The 18044-nt window shown below is 37.8% G+C and overlaps 1 protein-coding gene across 12 annotated transcripts in view; it reads left to right on the top strand.

Annotated features, from left to right (window-relative positions):
• Fn1 (fibronectin 1) overlaps positions 1-18044 on the top strand; it is a 65350-nt gene that overhangs the window by 11852 nt on the left and 35454 nt on the right. For all 12 annotated transcript variants that reach the window (XM_005396909.2, XM_005396902.2, XM_013520688.1 and 9 more), the window contains exons 10-20: positions 692-844; positions 2151-2279; positions 3858-4001; positions 8006-8127; positions 10408-10585; positions 10778-10954; positions 11754-11882; positions 11973-12062; positions 12731-12925; positions 13631-13903; positions 15466-15732. In XM_005396909.2, the coding sequence (XP_005396966.1) occupies positions 692-844; positions 2151-2279; positions 3858-4001; positions 8006-8127; positions 10408-10585; positions 10778-10954; positions 11754-11882; positions 11973-12062; positions 12731-12925; positions 13631-13903; positions 15466-15732 (1857 nt within the window). The remainder of the gene's footprint in view (positions 1-691; positions 845-2150; positions 2280-3857; positions 4002-8005; positions 8128-10407; positions 10586-10777; positions 10955-11753; positions 11883-11972; positions 12063-12730; positions 12926-13630; positions 13904-15465; positions 15733-18044) is intronic.

An 18044-nucleotide genomic window follows, 5' to 3' on the forward strand; every position in this document is an offset into this window, starting at 1 on the left:
AATGCTAGAACTGAAGGCATGAGCCACATTACCTGTCTTACCACTTAAGACTTGGAAAGATCCTTCCTCTGGCCACTTCGGGAAGAACAATTTTCAGAGGAGCAGGAAGGGACACTGTTAGAGAAGAAAAAAGAAGGGGACATTAGAGGTCCAGCCTTGACCTGGTGATAGTTTGAGTCAGGAAAGCAGCCCTGGGTGTGGAGAGAGAAGGACTCTGTAAACTCAAAAGTAGGGCCACCTGGAGCAGCCAACAGAGCGGATTTGGGAGTTCTGAAAAGAGAGCGGTCCAGGATCCCTCCAATGGTTTTTCTTAAGAATGTGAGGGTGAAAGGATGAAAAATGAGCTGGGGGATAAGATCTGTTTCAGACATGTTCATCTTGGGATTAATTTGAGACATCCAAGGTTAGAGATTGGGAGAATCTAGAGCTGCAGGGACACCCAGCTTGAGAAGACAAGTGCGAGAGCCCTTGTCAGAAAGCGACAGTGGGAGCAGAGACTTGACACAGGTAAGAAGGAGCCAGAGGAGTCCTAGGAAAAGAGTAATTTAGGAAGAGGGATCAGTCAGTGCGGAGGTGCCCCAGATGAGAGTGCTCAGAATGACCAGACTGGGCTGATAGTGTAACAGTGCCCGCCTACCTGTCAGATACTGTGATCCTGGACTAAGTGCATTTTATTTCTATTTCCAAACAGCCCATGAGGAAATCTGCACAACCAATGAAGGGGTCATGTATCGTATTGGTGATCAGTGGGACAAACAGCATGACATGGGCCACATGATGAGGTGCACGTGTGTTGGGAATGGTCGTGGGGAATGGACGTGTGTCGCCTACTCCCAGCTCCGAGGTATGCTGCCTTGCATTTGAACATATTTAAAAAATCAAATCCGGGGCTGGGGATTTAGCTCAGTGGCACAGCGCCTGCCTGGCAAGTGCAAGGTTGTGAGTTCGATTCCCAGTACCAGAAGAAAAACAAAACAAAACAAAAAAAAACAAATAGGGCAGAGAAAGAGGCTCTCATATAAAAACTTGTAATGTGCCAGAAGCAGGAGGAATTTGCAATGTGCTGGAGAAGGTTATCATTTTGGGCAGCCAGTTAAGAAAAGCTGGCATAGGAATTCTAAAGCCTTAAAACAGGATGTGAGGACTTCAGCTGAGCCAGAAGGATGACTTCAAAGGCAAGAACACAAACATTCGATCCTTTTAGCTTTAGGTGATGCTACTGGGTTCATGTCTAGAAAGGATTAGATCATTTCTATAAGGAAAAGATGAAATCTGATCTTCACAGATCCAAATTTAAGAAGACAAATAGGTAGAAATATTTCATTTTTTTTGTTCAGGCAGTTTTTTCCCCTTTGGGCCCAGACATATAATATGAGGAGCTGTTGGTTTGCTAAAACAATTTGTTTTCCATTTCTTTGATTTCAAAAGTAGAACTCTGAGCTAATCCTAAGTAGTCCAAGTAGCTAGTGTGGATATTGGCCTGAATTTGTTCCTTTTGTGGTATCCAGTGGTAACACAATCCAGGAGTAATATAATTATATCTGATGTTGCAGAGCTGAGAGGAACCTTAATAGATGTGCAGACCAGCTCCTCATGTAACACGGGGAAGCCGAGACCCAGAGAGGGAAAGTAATTTTCTCAGCATCTCTCAGGAGAGTGAGAAACAGAGTTGACCTACTTTTGTTTTTAACATTACAAACATAGATGTCATTTTATTTGTTATCCAAATATCTCCTCCCCACTTCCCATCCCGGATACCAGACTACAACACCATTCTGTGTGCTGTATAAATGTTTAATCATCCTACTATTACAAACAGAGATTGAAAGGAAATTAGCAACTAAGTGAGAACTTTATAGAAATTAAGATGTTTTGTTTAAAAATCGACTTTTCACAGGAAGGTAGATTTTGCCACATTCCTTAGTTGTATATGCTGTAGCCTGCAACATTCACAGGTCTAATTAAGAGAGAACTGAAGTGAGGGCAAAATTGTATAACTAAGCTTTGAAACAAAAAGCTTACCTTATGCCAGTGAAAAAGTTCCTTTAGTGGAAGGTGTTGGTAATCGAATGAAAGAACTGTATATTTTGAAAAGTATGATTTCATCAGTGAAGTTTTAAAAATTCCTCACCCATCCGTTTCCTGAACAGATCAGTGCATTGTTGATAACATCACTTACAATGTAAATGACACATTCCACAAGCGTCATGAGGAGGGACACATGCTGAACTGTACCTGCTTTGGGCAGGGCAGGGGCAGGTGGAGGTGCGATCCCATTGGTAAGTCGTCTCTTCTCCTTGGATAATTCTGGACAGCACGGCGGGTTAACCAGTTTCAGATGAGGAGAGCTATTTGATACTACACGACTCAGGTCTCCAGCCTCTGCTCAGTTGTTTTTAGCAAGCTCTAAGTCTTTTCACTCATCATGAAGCAACATATAACCTTAATAGTGGTAATCATCTGCTTTTTGCTCAATTTGGCAACCAGTGTAGGTTTACTTTGATTGAATGGAGTTGGTTCTGAATCGTAAAGTCAGTGCATGTTAGGAAAAGAAAATTTCCTTTACTTACTATGGGATAATATGGGCAAAGGATCATGCCAGTAAATACCTCCCTCCAAAACACTGTGTTTTCGGCTGCCCTTTATGCTAGAACTGAGCAAAGAGTGGAGACTGAGCCCTAAAAGAGCTGTGTTACTAGCAGTCCAGATTTTAAGGTAATCTATTAATGCTCTTTTACTGAAAGGAGATGGTTGCTCACTGAGAGAACAAACTGATAACATGAGTTTGTTTGATCTGAGATTGCCACAGTTGATAGGAATCCTAAGAGGTTTTCTAAAAACCACACAGCAGGCACTCATAGTTAAAATTTAGTTCTTTCACTTACATGGAAATGTGCTCTTCCAAATTTTAAAGAAATATGTATAAAGTGAAATTGCTGCAATTTTTTTCCTTGCTTAGTCACATAAGTCAGTTGTACTGATATTGGTGAAAAACAACTTTTTAATTTTTCCCCAAATTAATATTTAGATTATAGTGTATACTGAAATCTTAATCTTTACATTTTTATTTAGAGATAGTACCTTTTTCAGAAAATTAGATATTCTTCCCAATAGGTGCTTTTTTTTCAACTACTAATTATCCTGCAAGGTGAAGTATGTGATCTACTGTTTTAACTACATATATTTGTAAGGACAGTTGAAATTTTCTATTTTAATTTTGATCATATGTGGTATGATCAAAATATCTGGTGAATGTTTAAATTTTAAAAATTTTACCACAATAAAAGACATCACTACTGATCTATTTCAAAATCTTCTCCCTTACTTCAAACAGTCTTGTCTCGTCATTCTGGTAACTTTCTGGAGCTTTTCTGGAAGTCCTCTTTCTTGAGTGTCTTTAGTTACACTGTGGTGGCTGCTCAATGTACTGAATTGATTCAAAACATTTATGGCAATTTTTGTCAAATTAAAATAGTATGGTGTGTCCTCACCCACCTTATTCACTGAATCTGGCACTGTCACTTCCGGCTCTTTCCTAAAGTGAAAATGACCTGGAAAGTTGAATGTTTTGAATCAGTTCAGGACATCAGGGCAGCCAACGTAGCCTAAGTAAAGACTAAAGAAAGAAGACTTCCAGAACTGCTTCAGAAAAATTGCACAAATGATGGGATAAGCGTGTCTGAAGTGAGTCGGAATATTTGAAGAGGGATTAACAGGGCAGTATGTCTTTTACTGTAATACATGTTAAAAATTTTAAATATTCCTTTTATATTTCAATCAGAACTAGCAATCTAATAAATTGAGTTTGTAGCTCCAAGTCTTCGAGGTTGTTTATCTTTTCTTTGCATATATTCTAGACCAATGCCAGGATTCAGAATCCCGAACATTTTATCAAATTGGAGACTCCTGGGAGAAGTATGTGCATGGTGTCAGGTATCAGTGCTATTGCTATGGCCGTGGCATTGGGGAATGGCACTGTCAGCCTTTGCAGACCTATGCAGGTAAGCAGCTCTAAGCCTGCAAATTGTTGGTAGTTATAACAGCGGGGTGGCCCCAGTGCTTGTGAATACTTTGAAGCCTAACTCGAGGACTCCCCCTGCTTCTGATCCTTTTATCATATCACACTGTGCAGTAATCAAATTTTTGACTAAAAAGATTTTCCTTTCTCCTTCCCAGCAAGTAAAAGCTGTAGAATAGAAGGCTGTGAAAAGGCACATGAATATAGTTTTATTTCTTATGCTGTACAATGTTCACTTAGGTTAAAGCACTCTGGTTAGCTCTGTCTCACATCTGTACATGGAAGTAGAAACTGTCAAGGGAATTACTGTGAGCAAAAGATTGGGGTTTTACACTGTAATTCTTAACAGAAAGGAGAGACAGCATGAAATTCATTCACTATGTCATTTCTGCTCCGTTTGGGTCAACTTGTCACTTGTTTGATCATTTGCAATATGGAACAAAGTATCCTGGGGCAAAAGTTGAGTGACTTGCTCAACTCTCTGCCTGCACAGTTTAAACACACTCAAATGTTTATTGCTGGGGTTTTCAGGTCGCAAAGACATTGTGTAAGACATTAAACATTGTGTAGGTGTTATTTATTCATTTTTGGAATAAAAATTTGAATTACAATTCTTTGCGATTATAATAAAATATATCGAATTATGAAAGTCTATTTATTAGATATCAGTTATTTGAGTAACTAGCGAGGTATGGAGTCTCCTAAACCTCCACTAACTTTAGATGACAGAACTAGAGGATAGAAACTTCCAAAGAAATTCTCATTTTTGTGTTTGTGATAAGTACTGATGTGGCATTTTTGGGGAAAATTATCTTCTGTGTGATTTAGAGAGCCCTTTTCTCTTACATCTTTTAAAATAAGCCTTTCCACATAGCTGCTTGCTAAAAGCATTAAAGTGGACCTATAGAGAAAAATCTGGATGGGAAGGAGCCCTCTTTGTTGGAGTTTTACCTCTCCACTCTGTTCTACCCTCTAAAAAATGGGTAACAAGAAAGACCCATTGAACCTAAAAGAGATTTAGGGAAGCAGGCCTGGCCTTTGACCTCAGACATGCTGTTTGATGCTTATCTATATATCTAGATTCCTCAGTGGGCCATGCTTAGCATACAGAGCTTTAAGAGTACAGGGACAATAAAGGAACAACAGATTACTGGTTGTCTCTGAGACTTGCCCTGTTTGTTCCTTATAGGGAGGACTTGGTAGAGTTGCTCAAACTCACAGAAGATAAAAGGCATTTGGTTTGTCAATAAGCAACTAGAAAAGCACAAACCTCAGCAATTTAGAGGTGGGGAAAAAAGGACAGAGTTAAAAAATCATGACTGTTTAATTTTTCCAGAGTCACTCTTACTGGAAATTGCTCATTTCTTGACCTCACTAAACTAATTTTCAAAATGTAGACATTGTACCATATCTTTTCATAACCATTGTCTATTTGAAAACTTGTATCAACTAACAGGTATCAAAAGCGTTATCAAAATTTTAAACTGGGCATAGCAGCACACACCTGCAATCCCAGCACTCAGGAGGCTAAGGTAGGAGAATTATTAGTTTGAGGCCAGCCTGGGCTACATAGTGAGTTCAAGCCTGGCCTGCACTCCATAGCAAGACCTTGTCTCAAAAGAAAAAAAAAATTAAATGATTCCAAAGTTTTCAGGTCTCCAGTCTCAAATTATATGTAGCACAGGGTAGAGTATAATAAGAATTTAACTGACCTCACTGAAAACTGAGTTTCTTTACCTCCTGGACAAAGATATGCTAAATGCCATTGCTGTTCAGTGCAGGATTCTTAAAGGTAGCTGGTGACATAACATAAATTTGAAAAGAGAATTTCAGACAAGTGCTTGAAGTCTTAGGAAGGAAAAGAATCTTTGCTTTTCCTCCTCTTTGGCTGGACTAGAACCATCACTGTAGCCTTTTTCGTTTTCCTTCACTTCTCCTTTGTCAACCCTTTTCCTTGTGTCCTTGTGGACAGTAGAAGATGATTTGTCTTAAATATGAAAAGTAGGGCAAGGTCTTTTGTGTTGTTTTAAAACTTCATAGACATTTACCATTTTAAACTTTTCCTCTTCAACAACATAATTAATACACTAAACTAAAATATGTATCCAATGTCTCTAACCTGAAGAGACTATAGTAGGATTTCTTTAACAGATCGATACTTAAACAACTTTATGTGGGTTTATCATAAATAATTTAAGAGCATGATATTTCTGTATTTACTGATTCATACTGAAGTACTTCAAATAGTCACATTTATAGAATTGTACTTAAATATTTAAAAACATATTTTTGAGAATCTCTGTGAACAGAAATTGTGATTAAAAGAGGGCCACTGAATTGACTTCTGCCAATTGATTAAAATAAATATCCTCATGTTCTGTGAAATACATACCATATTATAATGGAAAACTGAGCATTTTATACATGAATTTTGATATTCATGTGCCTTGAAAGTACATACATTAAATGAAGTTAAGATTCAAAGAATATTTATTAGTCTTTAACCAACTTATTCCATGTGGAAATGAGCATATTATTCTAGAATTTTAGAGTCCATAGTTCCACAAGTTACATATTTGTTCTGCTAGGGAAAACTGTGTTTCAAAGAGAATTTAACAGCTAAGATAATGATTAAGTCTGAAAAATCAATACTGTATATTTTTTCTAAAAGCTTAAATCTGTTAATCCAGCAAAGTACTTTATTAAATATACAAAGTTTTGTTTTGTTTGACTAGTAGGAAATTCTTGGAAAAGTTATTATTAGGGGGTGTGGGGGATTTAGCTCAGTGGCACAGCACCTGCCTGGCAAGCGCGAGGTCATGAGATCGATTCCCGGTACTGGAAAAAAAAAAAAAAAAACGAAAAGTTATTATTAGGAACACTATTATTATTTTAAGCAAATTGAACATTGACATTATGAAGGAGAGACATTATTTATGACAGTGATAGTTTTCTGTTCTATAAACAGACATTTTCCAGTGCTGTTTCATTATTTTCCTAAGTGGAGTCTACTGTATTAAGAAGCTGATTTCTTTTTCTTATTCTGCTTTTTTTAAACAAAAGAGATAAATCTGTACTTAAAATCTTGTTTTTACCAACCACACATAGCAAGAAGTGGAAATAGTGAATTTTATGTACTTCTAATGCCATTTCAGTTGATAACTCCTTTTGAAAAAAATTTGATCTATTAGTAATTTGACAGATGGTGCAATTTTAGGGTACACACTTTGAATAAAAATGTAATGATTTATTTTCTCAAACTGATAGAATGCTTAGACTTCTGAGAAATAAAACTGTGTCTTTAATTATTACCTTTGTCTATTTGTCTAAGATTCTACCCTGTTTGGAAATGTGTTTGTTTTACCTCATGTCACATGGCCTTTGGAATGTTGTTTCTTTTTTTTTTTCTGAGACAGGGTCTTGCTATGTAGTTCAGGCTCACCTTGAACCTACTTATATAGCCCAGGTTGGCTTTAAACTCATGGTGATCCTCCTACCTCAGCCTCTTGAGTGCTGGGATCACAGGCGTGGGCCACCATGCCTGGCTGTTGTTTCCTTTTTAGATATGGGATTCATTCATGTTGAAAACTTCCATGAATTCGAATTTGCTTTAAAAGAAGATCAGTAAATGAAGTTTGAATGCTGAATTACATTATTTGTATTATAGCAGTTCTGCAATTGTGTCACAATTCTTACTTTGAACATAGAGAGGAAAATAGGCTATGAGACATTTACAAATTTTTTGTTGTAAATAAATTCTATTTGCATTCTCACGTGAAGAACAGTAAGTATCAAATGAAAATGATGTGTTGTACTGATTTTTTATTGCCAATATAAGTTAAAAGGCTTAACTAAGCCCAGACAATTATAATACTCCTATTGACTGATAAGCAAACCGTCTTTAAAGATAGCTGCCTGTGTATACTAAATTTTAAATTGAAGTGAGTGACTACTCAAGATAACCAACTCCCATGTTGTCACTTTCAGGCACAAGTGGTCCTGTCCAAGTAATTATCACTGAGACACCCAGCCAGCCCAACTCTCACCCCATCCAGTGGAATGCACCAGAACCTTCACACATCACTCAGTATGTCCTCAGGTGGAGACCTGTAAGTGTCCCCCCAAAACCTTGGGTACCAGGCGTCCTGATCTTAGCAAATTATGATATGTTTTGTTTGTTAGTTTCAGCTTCTGAGTTCACTGATCTGATTAATTATCAAGCAGTATTCATCTTTTCTTTGGTGACTAATTAATATGTAGTCAATCAAATTGCATGTAGATTAGATGTTTTTGATAGAAGAAATTAATCTCTATGTTAGGAACATCTTATTGGGACATAAAAATGATAGTTTAAAATTATTCTCACCCAATGTAGAAATAGAATTAAATTTTTGTATGCTTTGTAGCTCCATTACTACTGGTATCACTTCCATAGATTAAATTTTCTCTTTGATTTTGTTTTTAAGGAATTGTTCTTCAAACCTTTAATTCTGATCCTTTATAGAAATTTAAATGGAAGGGAAAGAGGTCGTGAAGTAGAGATAAAGTGTGATAGTTAAGTTTATTTAAGGAATGAGCCTATAATTTTCTAAGTGTCTAGAAATTGAGGAAAACGTACCAAGGCACATGTGGGTCTATTAAGCATTAGTTTTTCTTACCTTTGCAAATCTGTCCTCTTATAACTCCAAAGTAGACAGGATTTGGGAGGCACTATTTTAAACTTGGGGGGGAAATTCCTATTTTACATAAGACTACTGAATTGTAAGTAATTAAAAACAAAAATATTGTACTAATATACACGTGAGTTTAAACTCTTGGGGAAAAAATTAAGCTGTTACAGTATTTTCTTTCCTTCATCTTCTTCTGTAATCTCCATGGTATACTGAGTAATCAGTTGCAGAACTTGATACCTGGCAATAACTTGTCAGTGAAATCAGTGACTTTTTCCCCTTCAACACTTTCTTATCTCTCCTGTTTTCATCTCATTGCCAATTTTATTTTAAACTTAACTCTAAAGTATTATGTATGACCACTATGAGACTTTTACAAGCACATACAAAATGGATATTAAGTTAGAAAAATCACCAAAGAGTGGCAATAATAAATTCCTTGGAGATTTTCAACAATTAAAAATGTTCAGCTTTTTCCCTAATGTGTGTCACCTGAATTTAATTTGTGATATTTTTCTTCTGACAGCACACATTGAGTAAAAGTTATCAATAATTTAAAGCTAATTGTAATGACTAATTACAAATTTTCCACAGTGTAGTTGGATGAAAATTTAAATTTAAAGAGTACTAGGATCATTTTAATTTATCTACAAAATGTAAATAGACATGTGGGCATTTAAATTATTGAGAAGCTGTTTGATTAGGTGATTTTAAAAAAAGACGGCATGAAAATGTATTTTGATGCTCAGTATTTAGAACATTTACACTTAAAAGGATTCCATTTTGTTTGAAGTTAGAGTGTTCTTTTTCACACATTCTATTACAATGAGTTTTGTGATCCATGACATATTAATGAACTTGGACAGGATATGAAAATGTAAACTGGAAGCAAAAGATGAAATAAACTGAAATTGCATTCTTCTATAGTCTTGCCCAAAGCTGGCTCACCATTCCTTATGGGGTAGTTTTTATCCCAGAATGAGAAACAAAGCGAGGCCACTTGAACCTCACTTGCAATGACCCCAGGATCTGAATCCCAAAACAATATTATGCCCTCGGCTGTCCCTGCAAGACATGAAAGTTGAATTGTATCCCACCAAGTTAAAAAAGAAAAATATGGCCTTTCCCCACTTTAGAGAGGAACGTATCTTTGTTCATTAGAAAAATGAAAAAATTGGGAAAGGTAAAATTTAGAACACTCATTATGTTACTGATGTTAAATAACCAGTCTAGCCAAGGGGATGGTTCTCAGCACCTGTGACCCTGTAACTTCAAGCATGTCACTTTATTCCACCTGTAAAATGGGAGCAATAGGGGCTGGGGATTTAGCTCAGCGGCACAGCGCCTGCCTGGCAAGCACGAGGTCGTGAGTTCTATTCCCGGTACGGGGGGGAAAAAAAATGGGAGCAATAAATAATACAGTTACCTCTGCGTATAAGGTAGGAGATGAAGATTGGGGAGAACACAAGCAAAATACCACAGAGCATACATAGCACATGGTAGATTATCAATAAATACTTCCTCCTATACACCTATAAATAATATTATTAATATCAGTAAACCCAGCTACCAGTTCCTATGCTGATTTGTTTCCCATGATTTTCCTCCAGAATGTAGCTGCAAAAATTACTTTCTTATTTGAAGATCATTGAACATCATCTCTAAATGTTCCTCCTCATAAACTCTTGCATGATTTTCTTTTTTAATTTAAATTTTCAGAAAAATACTGCAGGCCGTTGGAAGGAAGCTACCATTCCAGGTCACTTAAACTCCTACACCATCAAAGGCCTGACCCCAGGCGTGGTGTATGAGGGGCAGCTCATCAGCTACCAGCAGTACGGCCACAGAGAGGTGACTCGCTTCGACTTCACCACCAGCGCAAGCACTCCTGTGACCAGTACGTACCTGCACCCTTGGGTCTGCACCTGAGTTCTCACTCTCGGGCTCCCCTCATGAGGCTCTTACCTTCTCAATTCATTTTTGTCCCACTAATGGCCCCTGCATTTAAAAATAGTAATTCTCTGCAGACGAGGATGGTGAGCGTGCTAGATCACTGACGGCTTGTTTTCTCCTTTCTGTGATGCTCTAGGCAACACTGTGACAGGAGAGTCAACACCGCTCTCTCCTGTTGTGGCCACTTCGGAATCTGTGACTGAAATCACAGCCAGCAGCTTTGTGGTCTCTTGGGTCTCAGCCTCAGACACCGTATCAGGATTCCGGGTGGAGTATGAGCTGAGTGAGGAGGGAGATGAACCGCAGTACCTGGGTGAGCTGCATGTATGGCGCAGGATGGGTTCGGAGGGGCTGTTGGCGGAGGACAACCAGGCAGGTAGTCGCTAATCCACAGTCCCGATGGAACGAAACTTTCTTCGGTAAAAGGGAGGGCTTGACCTTTACAGAACTGGTAGGTTCCCCTGAGTACCCTCACCTTGTCCTGCTCCAGATGTGAGGTGCTCTATGCATTTACCCGGGCATAGGCCATGTAACGAAAGCTACTCTCTTCGTGGAGCTAATTATCAGGATGAGGAAGTGCAGCTGATCGATGATAGTTTTTAAAGATGCTCAGGACCTTCATGTATGCTTCTCACATTCTCATGGTTTGAGGACCTTTTAAACGGGCGTGGTGGTGCATGCTCATAATCTCAGCACTTGGGAGGCTGAGGCACAAGGATGGCTGCAAATTTGAAGCCAGCCTGGGCTGCATAATGAGACCCTCTTTTAAAGAAAAGAAAAAAAGTTTACTGACCAAAGGCATGTGATTAGCAGTCAGATCAAGAAAAGAATATCCCTCTTATCCCTGCCCCCTATCCCTCTGCCCATCACTACTACCCTGACTTCAAACCCCAGAGAGCAATTTTTAAAAATTTGGAGGTGTATTGTAAAAGTTACACATCTCCAGAGAAAACAACTTGAAAAGTAAAAGAAGAAATAGCCCATAGTATGTTGATAATCACTGCTTTAATCCATGGTACATTTCCTTCTAGTCTCTCTTTTCCCACTGAGTATGTAGTTCTTCTCAAATGCTACGGAGGCATTGGTTGTAACCTTTCCTTTTTATTTCAAAGATCTCCCAAGCACAGCCACTTCTGTGAACATCCCTGACCTGCTTCCTGGCCGCAAGTACATTGTCAATGTCTATCAGATATCTGAGGAAGGAAAGCAGAGTTTGATCCTGTCCACTTCGCAGACAACAGGTGCGTGTGTGCTATAGGGTGGTAAGGGACTCTTTAAACTGTAGGCCTCGAGCAGCATTGTTTACCTCGCTTCCTTCCTTTCTGTGTTAGCTCCTGATGCCCCGCCTAATCCTACCGTGGACCAAGTTGACGACACCTCCATCGTGGTTCGCTGGAGCAGACCCCAGGCACCCATCACAGGTCAGCGTAACCTTGATCTTGGCTTCTGTGTTAATCTTTCTGGCAGCTAACAGGATGGAGGGAGGGAGAAGATTCTGGCTATGGACTCAGTGTGTTAAAGTCTGCCACATAATTATTGGAGATTCACGTGTGTTTTCGAATACACTAACTTCCATATGCACACACATAATACTGTAACATACACACGTAACCAATAAAGACAGCTCCTTGGCTTATTAAAGCAAGCCTTTTCCTAGGGTTGCAGAAATGAAATAATTCTGGATAGTTCTTGTCATTGAAGTTCCTAAAAGATGCAGATAGTGCTAGACAACTCTGTGTTGAGGGTGGTTTATTAATTGCTCCCATCAGCCACAACTCAAGAGAAGTTGGCTTAATATGAATATTTTCACCTAATGGATATTCTAATTGACATTTACTAAGGTTAAAAAACTCAAGTTTTTGAGGATTGTGTTTATTATTAAAAACACTTGCATGGCTGTTCTTATTTTATCTTTGTGCTGAATAGTCATTATTATAAGAAGTGTTAGCATAAAAAGAGACCAAAAGAATCTTGCTAATTCTCAACTAATCAAGCAAGATGCTAAGGGCTATTAGAAAGGAGAAAATGTATGAATTTTTCAGGCAGTGTTTCAAAAACAGTGAAATATATTTTTCTCACAAATCTGCAGGGTACAGAATAGTCTATTCACCATCAGTAGAAGGCGGTAGCACAGAACTCAACCTGCCTGAAACTGCCAACTCTGTCACTCTCAGTGACTTACAACCTGGCATTCAGTATAACATCACTATCTATGCTGTGGAAGAAAACCAAGAAAGCACTCCTGTTTTCATCCAGCAAGAAACTACTGGGGTCCCACGTACAGGTAACTTACAGACACTTCCCTGTTGTCTTAGCCCTAAGCCTTGGCCAAAATAACAACTTTAACCTCCTATGGGAGAACAAAGCCTGTGGACTGGGTCTATTCCCATAGCCTCCTGGGAGGACTGGGACTGGAAGACAAAAGACCATTGTCCCTGAGAGAGAGTGCTGTTTTGGCTCTGTCAGCAGTTCCTATATTTAAGTAATTTTATGTATTCCCTTTGCCCTAAACTTAACAGTATTCCACTGAAACATCCATGCTATAAACTATTGACCTTTCGGTTAAAAATTTGACACACTCAGGTGTTCTTATTTCTCCCTAGAATGTTAAGGGTCAATTCATCTGTTATTCTTATGCATTATAAAATGATTCAGTAAAACAAAACTACTAGTTTTTCTATAGTTACCTTAAAGATTTTTTAAAAAATATATGTTTATTTTAAATTTCCACCTGAATTGGTACTTCTTATGCTGGAAACTCACATGCCCACCCATGTACTTTATAAAAACTTCAAATACAATGTAAACAGTGTGATTGAACAGAAAAATTTGGGCAAAAAATACATTATTTGGTTAAGAGATAAAATTTATTATTGCTTTTAAAATGCGTGGCTCTATGAAGTGCCTAACACATCCAGGAAACTTTTTTTTTTTTTTTTTATAATGTTCAGTAGGAATTGTGAATGACCAGTTGTCTCTTGTCTGTTAGATAAAGTTTCCCCTCCTAGGGACCTGCAGTTCGTGGAAGTGACAGATGTGAAGGTCACCATCATGTGGACACCCCCTGAGAGTGCAGTGACTGGCTACCGCGTAGAGGTGCTCCCTGTGAACCTGCCTGGGGAACACGGGCAGAGGCTGCCCGTCAACAGAAACACCTTTGCGGAAGTGACTGGCCTATCCCCCGGGGTCACCTACTACTTTAAGGTCTTTGCTGTGAACCATGGAAGGGAGAGCAAGCCTCTGACTGCACAACAGACGACCAGTATGTCATGCCCTGCCACTGTTTGCCCCACTCCCCCCTTTCTCCACACTCATGTTAAACTGTCATGAGGTACCACATACCATTCATGCCCATGTTAAAGTTTAGCAGTAAGAAAACACCTAGCCAACATGGGGTGTGTATTGGACACAAAGCATAAACTTGGAAATAAAACTCAGACATACTCCGTGGATGCTAAATGGCAATCCATTTAAAACTCGTGTACCAATATGTTCCAACATACATGGCACTAATGGGAGAATTTAGGAGAACTTAATTTTCTTTGCTAATGGAGACACAGACAAGTAATTTGAGTGCATTTAAAAAAAATGTAGCCAAGTATATCTAGGTCAAATTTTTAAAAAAATAGATCCATGTATTCAGTCATTGAATATATTGAAAAAGTGAGCTCTGAACACTTTTGCAGTAGGATTTAAAAATGGCACTTGCTGAGTTGAGAGTGTAGCTCAGTGGTAATGTGCTTTCCCAGCCTGCATAAGGTCCTGAGTTTAATCTTCAGCACCACAAAAAAAGTAGTTAGTAAGCATCTAGTGATACTGGGCACCATGTTGTCTATTCAGTTCTTCCCAAGGATTATAATCACTTTTCATTTCAGCTTTGTAAAGGAAAACCTAATTACAGTATTACCACCATTGAATACATAAAGAACTGAGGCCTAAATTCTGTAACTTATAAGATTACAGAGCTTCAGAGTGATAGATATGGCTCAAAACCTATCTTTTTGATTCCAAAAGCCATGCTCTCAATTATTATACCTGACTGTGTCTTAAAGGTTTCTTCTGTCTGAAAATTGCTTTAAATGTCTGTGAGGAAACTAGTAGCCATCACACTCAATTACATGATTCTTTCTGATTACATAAACTCGCCAGTGTCATGAATTTGAGGTTCCTGGATACATGTTCTAATGAGTGTATTTCTTGTCTAATCTGAACCAGGTGAAAATCTTTCCTTTCTCCAGGAAAGGAGTTTTTATTCAGTAAATGTATAGAATATTGCTTTTGAGTGCTTTTTGTAGAATTTTCTTCTTGCCTTCATATTTTGGGGCATCTCTCTCTCTCTCCCTGTAACCTTTTTGACTCATAACAGAGTAAACTATGGGATTTGCAAGTGCTTATTTCACCCTTTAGAAAAATACCATCATTATAAAGTAAATATAATTTCTGGGGTGACGAGAAAGTCTTTTTGGAAAATTATTCTTTCCAAAGCAGGACAATCAAGTGAAGAAGGTCAACAATTTCTCATGACTGACACACAGTTTTGGCAAAGTTTTATACAGGATTCTCTTAAAGGCTCAATTTTTTTTTTTTTTTTTTTTTGGTTTTTCTCCGGTACCGGGAACCGAACTCATGACCTTGCCCTTGCCAGGCAGGCGCTTTGCCACTGAGCTAAATCCCCATCCCCTAAGGCTCAATTTTTACATGGTTTTGACTTCTACTTTAATTTCAACTTTGAGAAGAGGAAACTTAAGATAGTCAAGCTTTAGGATTTCGATATGATCGCTATTGATCTAAATATTTCTTAACACATTTCATCTCATCTTCTAGAATTGGATGCTCCTACTAATCTCCAGTTTACCAATGAGACTGACACAACTGTTCTGGTCATTTGGACGCCACCTCGGGCCCGGATTACAGGTTACCGGCTGACCGTGGGCCTGACCCGAGGAGGCCAGCCCAAGCAGTACAACGTGGGACCCTCTGCCTCCAAGTACCCACTGCGGAATCTGCAGCCTGGATCAGAGTACACTGTGTCCCTTGTGGCGGTGAAAGGCAACCAGCAGAGCCCCAAAGCCACCGGAGTCTTCACTACTCGTAAGCTGAAAGTTAAATGTCTCTCCTTAGTGATATCATAGGTTCTTAACTATATTTACATTCTTTATTCTTTCATTTTTTTACAAATTTACTTAAACTCAGTACATAATTTAAAGCAATGCTACTAAAAGTGTGCTCCATACAAGGACTGGTTGCTGGCCTATAATTTGTTTGTCTCTGGTCTGCAGTGGACCAGAAGTCTATGCCAGAATATAAGTCACAAAGCGCAGTGTTTAATTTGACTATGTACTTTTCTGAAGCAAAATTTTCTTGATAAGTGCTGGGAGTGTGGTACAGTGCTTGCCTAGCATGAGTGAGGCCCTGGGTTCAATTTTTGGCAGTGAAAAAAAAATTCTTGATAAGGGAAGCAGTTTTTTTTGTTTTGGGGGTTTTTTTTTTTCCAGTACTGGGAATTGAATTCACAACCTTGTGCTTGCCAGGCAGGTGCTGTGCCACTGAGCTAAATCCCCAGCCCCCAGTTTGTTGATTCTTAAATCCCCAGCCCCCAGTTTGTTGATTCTTAAATCCCCAGCCCCCAGTTTGTTGATTTGTATACATTGCCAATCTCCTCTTTTCTTTCTTGGACAGCACTTTAAGGACCAAGGGTAAAAGCATTCTGTTATTAGAAAAATTGAGTTCTGTCGTGTAAAATAAATTTGCCAAATACTAGTTGAGACAAAAGAAATCAGGACCCATGTCTCCATCCTATTACTTTGGGCATTGCATTATAGCTACATGCAAAATTACAAAGCTACAGATTGAATGGATACCAGTTAGTAGATTACAAAGTTAAGGATGATGACTTTCAAGAGTGCTGGCTGCAGAAGACTAAAATACTTCTACAGAACAGAAGGGTTTTTTTCCTCTTTCTTTTGCTTTTTTCTTCTTTCTCCTTAAAACTCTTGAAATTCCACAGAGAGGAAAAATACTAACATAATTTTTGGTCATGTCTATTTTTTGCTCTACATTTTATGGGAAAAGGTCTTAAATCTCCTACGTATCTACATCACAATAAAGGCCTTTTATTCACAAGCTGATTTCTATTAAAGACATTCCATTTACATTACAAAGAATTATGAGACCCCTTATTTTTACTAAACATTACATTATTTTTCAACTTGACATTCTGAATTATGGGAGCACCTAACATAAGCACATTTTTTTCAGCATATATTGCAACTATGTACTAGTTTGTAAGTTACCAAGAGCTTTCATCAAATCTTCTTTGACTAATCTGAAAATATAGATGCTCAAAAGCATTCAAAAAGTCAAGACAAGCTCAGTTTTTAATATGGAATTTATTTCCCAAAGAAAATTCTTTATAAGCTTTTTTCCATACAAATCCATAACTTACCAAAGGCTTACTTGCTTTTATATTTTGTCTATGAAGTTTGGCCAGTGAAGACTTTTTCTTAAGTAACTGTTAATCATAAGCAAGTGAAATCTGCTTTTAATTTGAAAGAATGTTCATCTTAAAATTCTATTTTATGTTACATGGTTCTGAGAAAGTCTAATATCTGTTCGCATGAAATTAATGTCTTTGTATTTCTTGTAAATGTGTATTTTGTACAGATGCTCTTCACTATGGGAATAGAGATTTCACTGCATGTTACTTTTCAGTACATTTTTTTTGGGTGGGATATCGGAAATCGAACTCAGCACCTCGCACTTGCCAGAGATTTTTTTTTTTAGTGAAATATAAAGTTATATACTTGTCTTTTTCATTCTTTAACCTAAGGCATGTTTTATGTAGTTTTTGTTGACTAGAGTGCCTAAAGAAAAATATTAATAATTAAATGAGGGAGTAGGTAAGTATAAGGTATTTCTAACATTTTGGGGACTTTGGTATACATATTAGGTATATTATTAGATCTGTTTATATGAACTAACAATAAATAAAATTTATATGTACTTATATGAAAAATCATTACACTTGAATTAAGGTATGACAGTAAAAGTAATTTTATTAGATAAAGATTAACATTTCATAAAACATTTGTTGAATAGATGAGTGATTGAAGAACACATAATAATGAAAACAGTTCAGCTAAGCTGAGATGTACATAAACCAATTTAAACAAGGAGTTCCACAACTTTCTGTGAACCTCAAGGACTCCCCAAGGTTCTAAACATCAGCAGGGCTTGCATGTTTTCAAAATTACTTTTAAGTTTCTGGAGGTTTTTTTAACTATCTTACTAAACTGAATTCTGGGAATAATGTTTCTCGGTTTTACAACTTGTGCTAAATTCTTAAGAGCAAAGGTGAGAAAAGCTTGGAGAATAGGCTATTTCTGGGGAAAATTCAGCTTACT

The sequence above is a fragment of the Chinchilla lanigera genome, unplaced genomic scaffold (genome assembly GCF_000276665.1).
Source record: "Chinchilla lanigera isolate Chin_1 unplaced genomic scaffold, ChiLan1.0 scaffold00056, whole genome shotgun sequence".
NCBI classification, from domain to species: domain Eukaryota; kingdom Metazoa; phylum Chordata; class Mammalia; order Rodentia; family Chinchillidae; genus Chinchilla; species Chinchilla lanigera.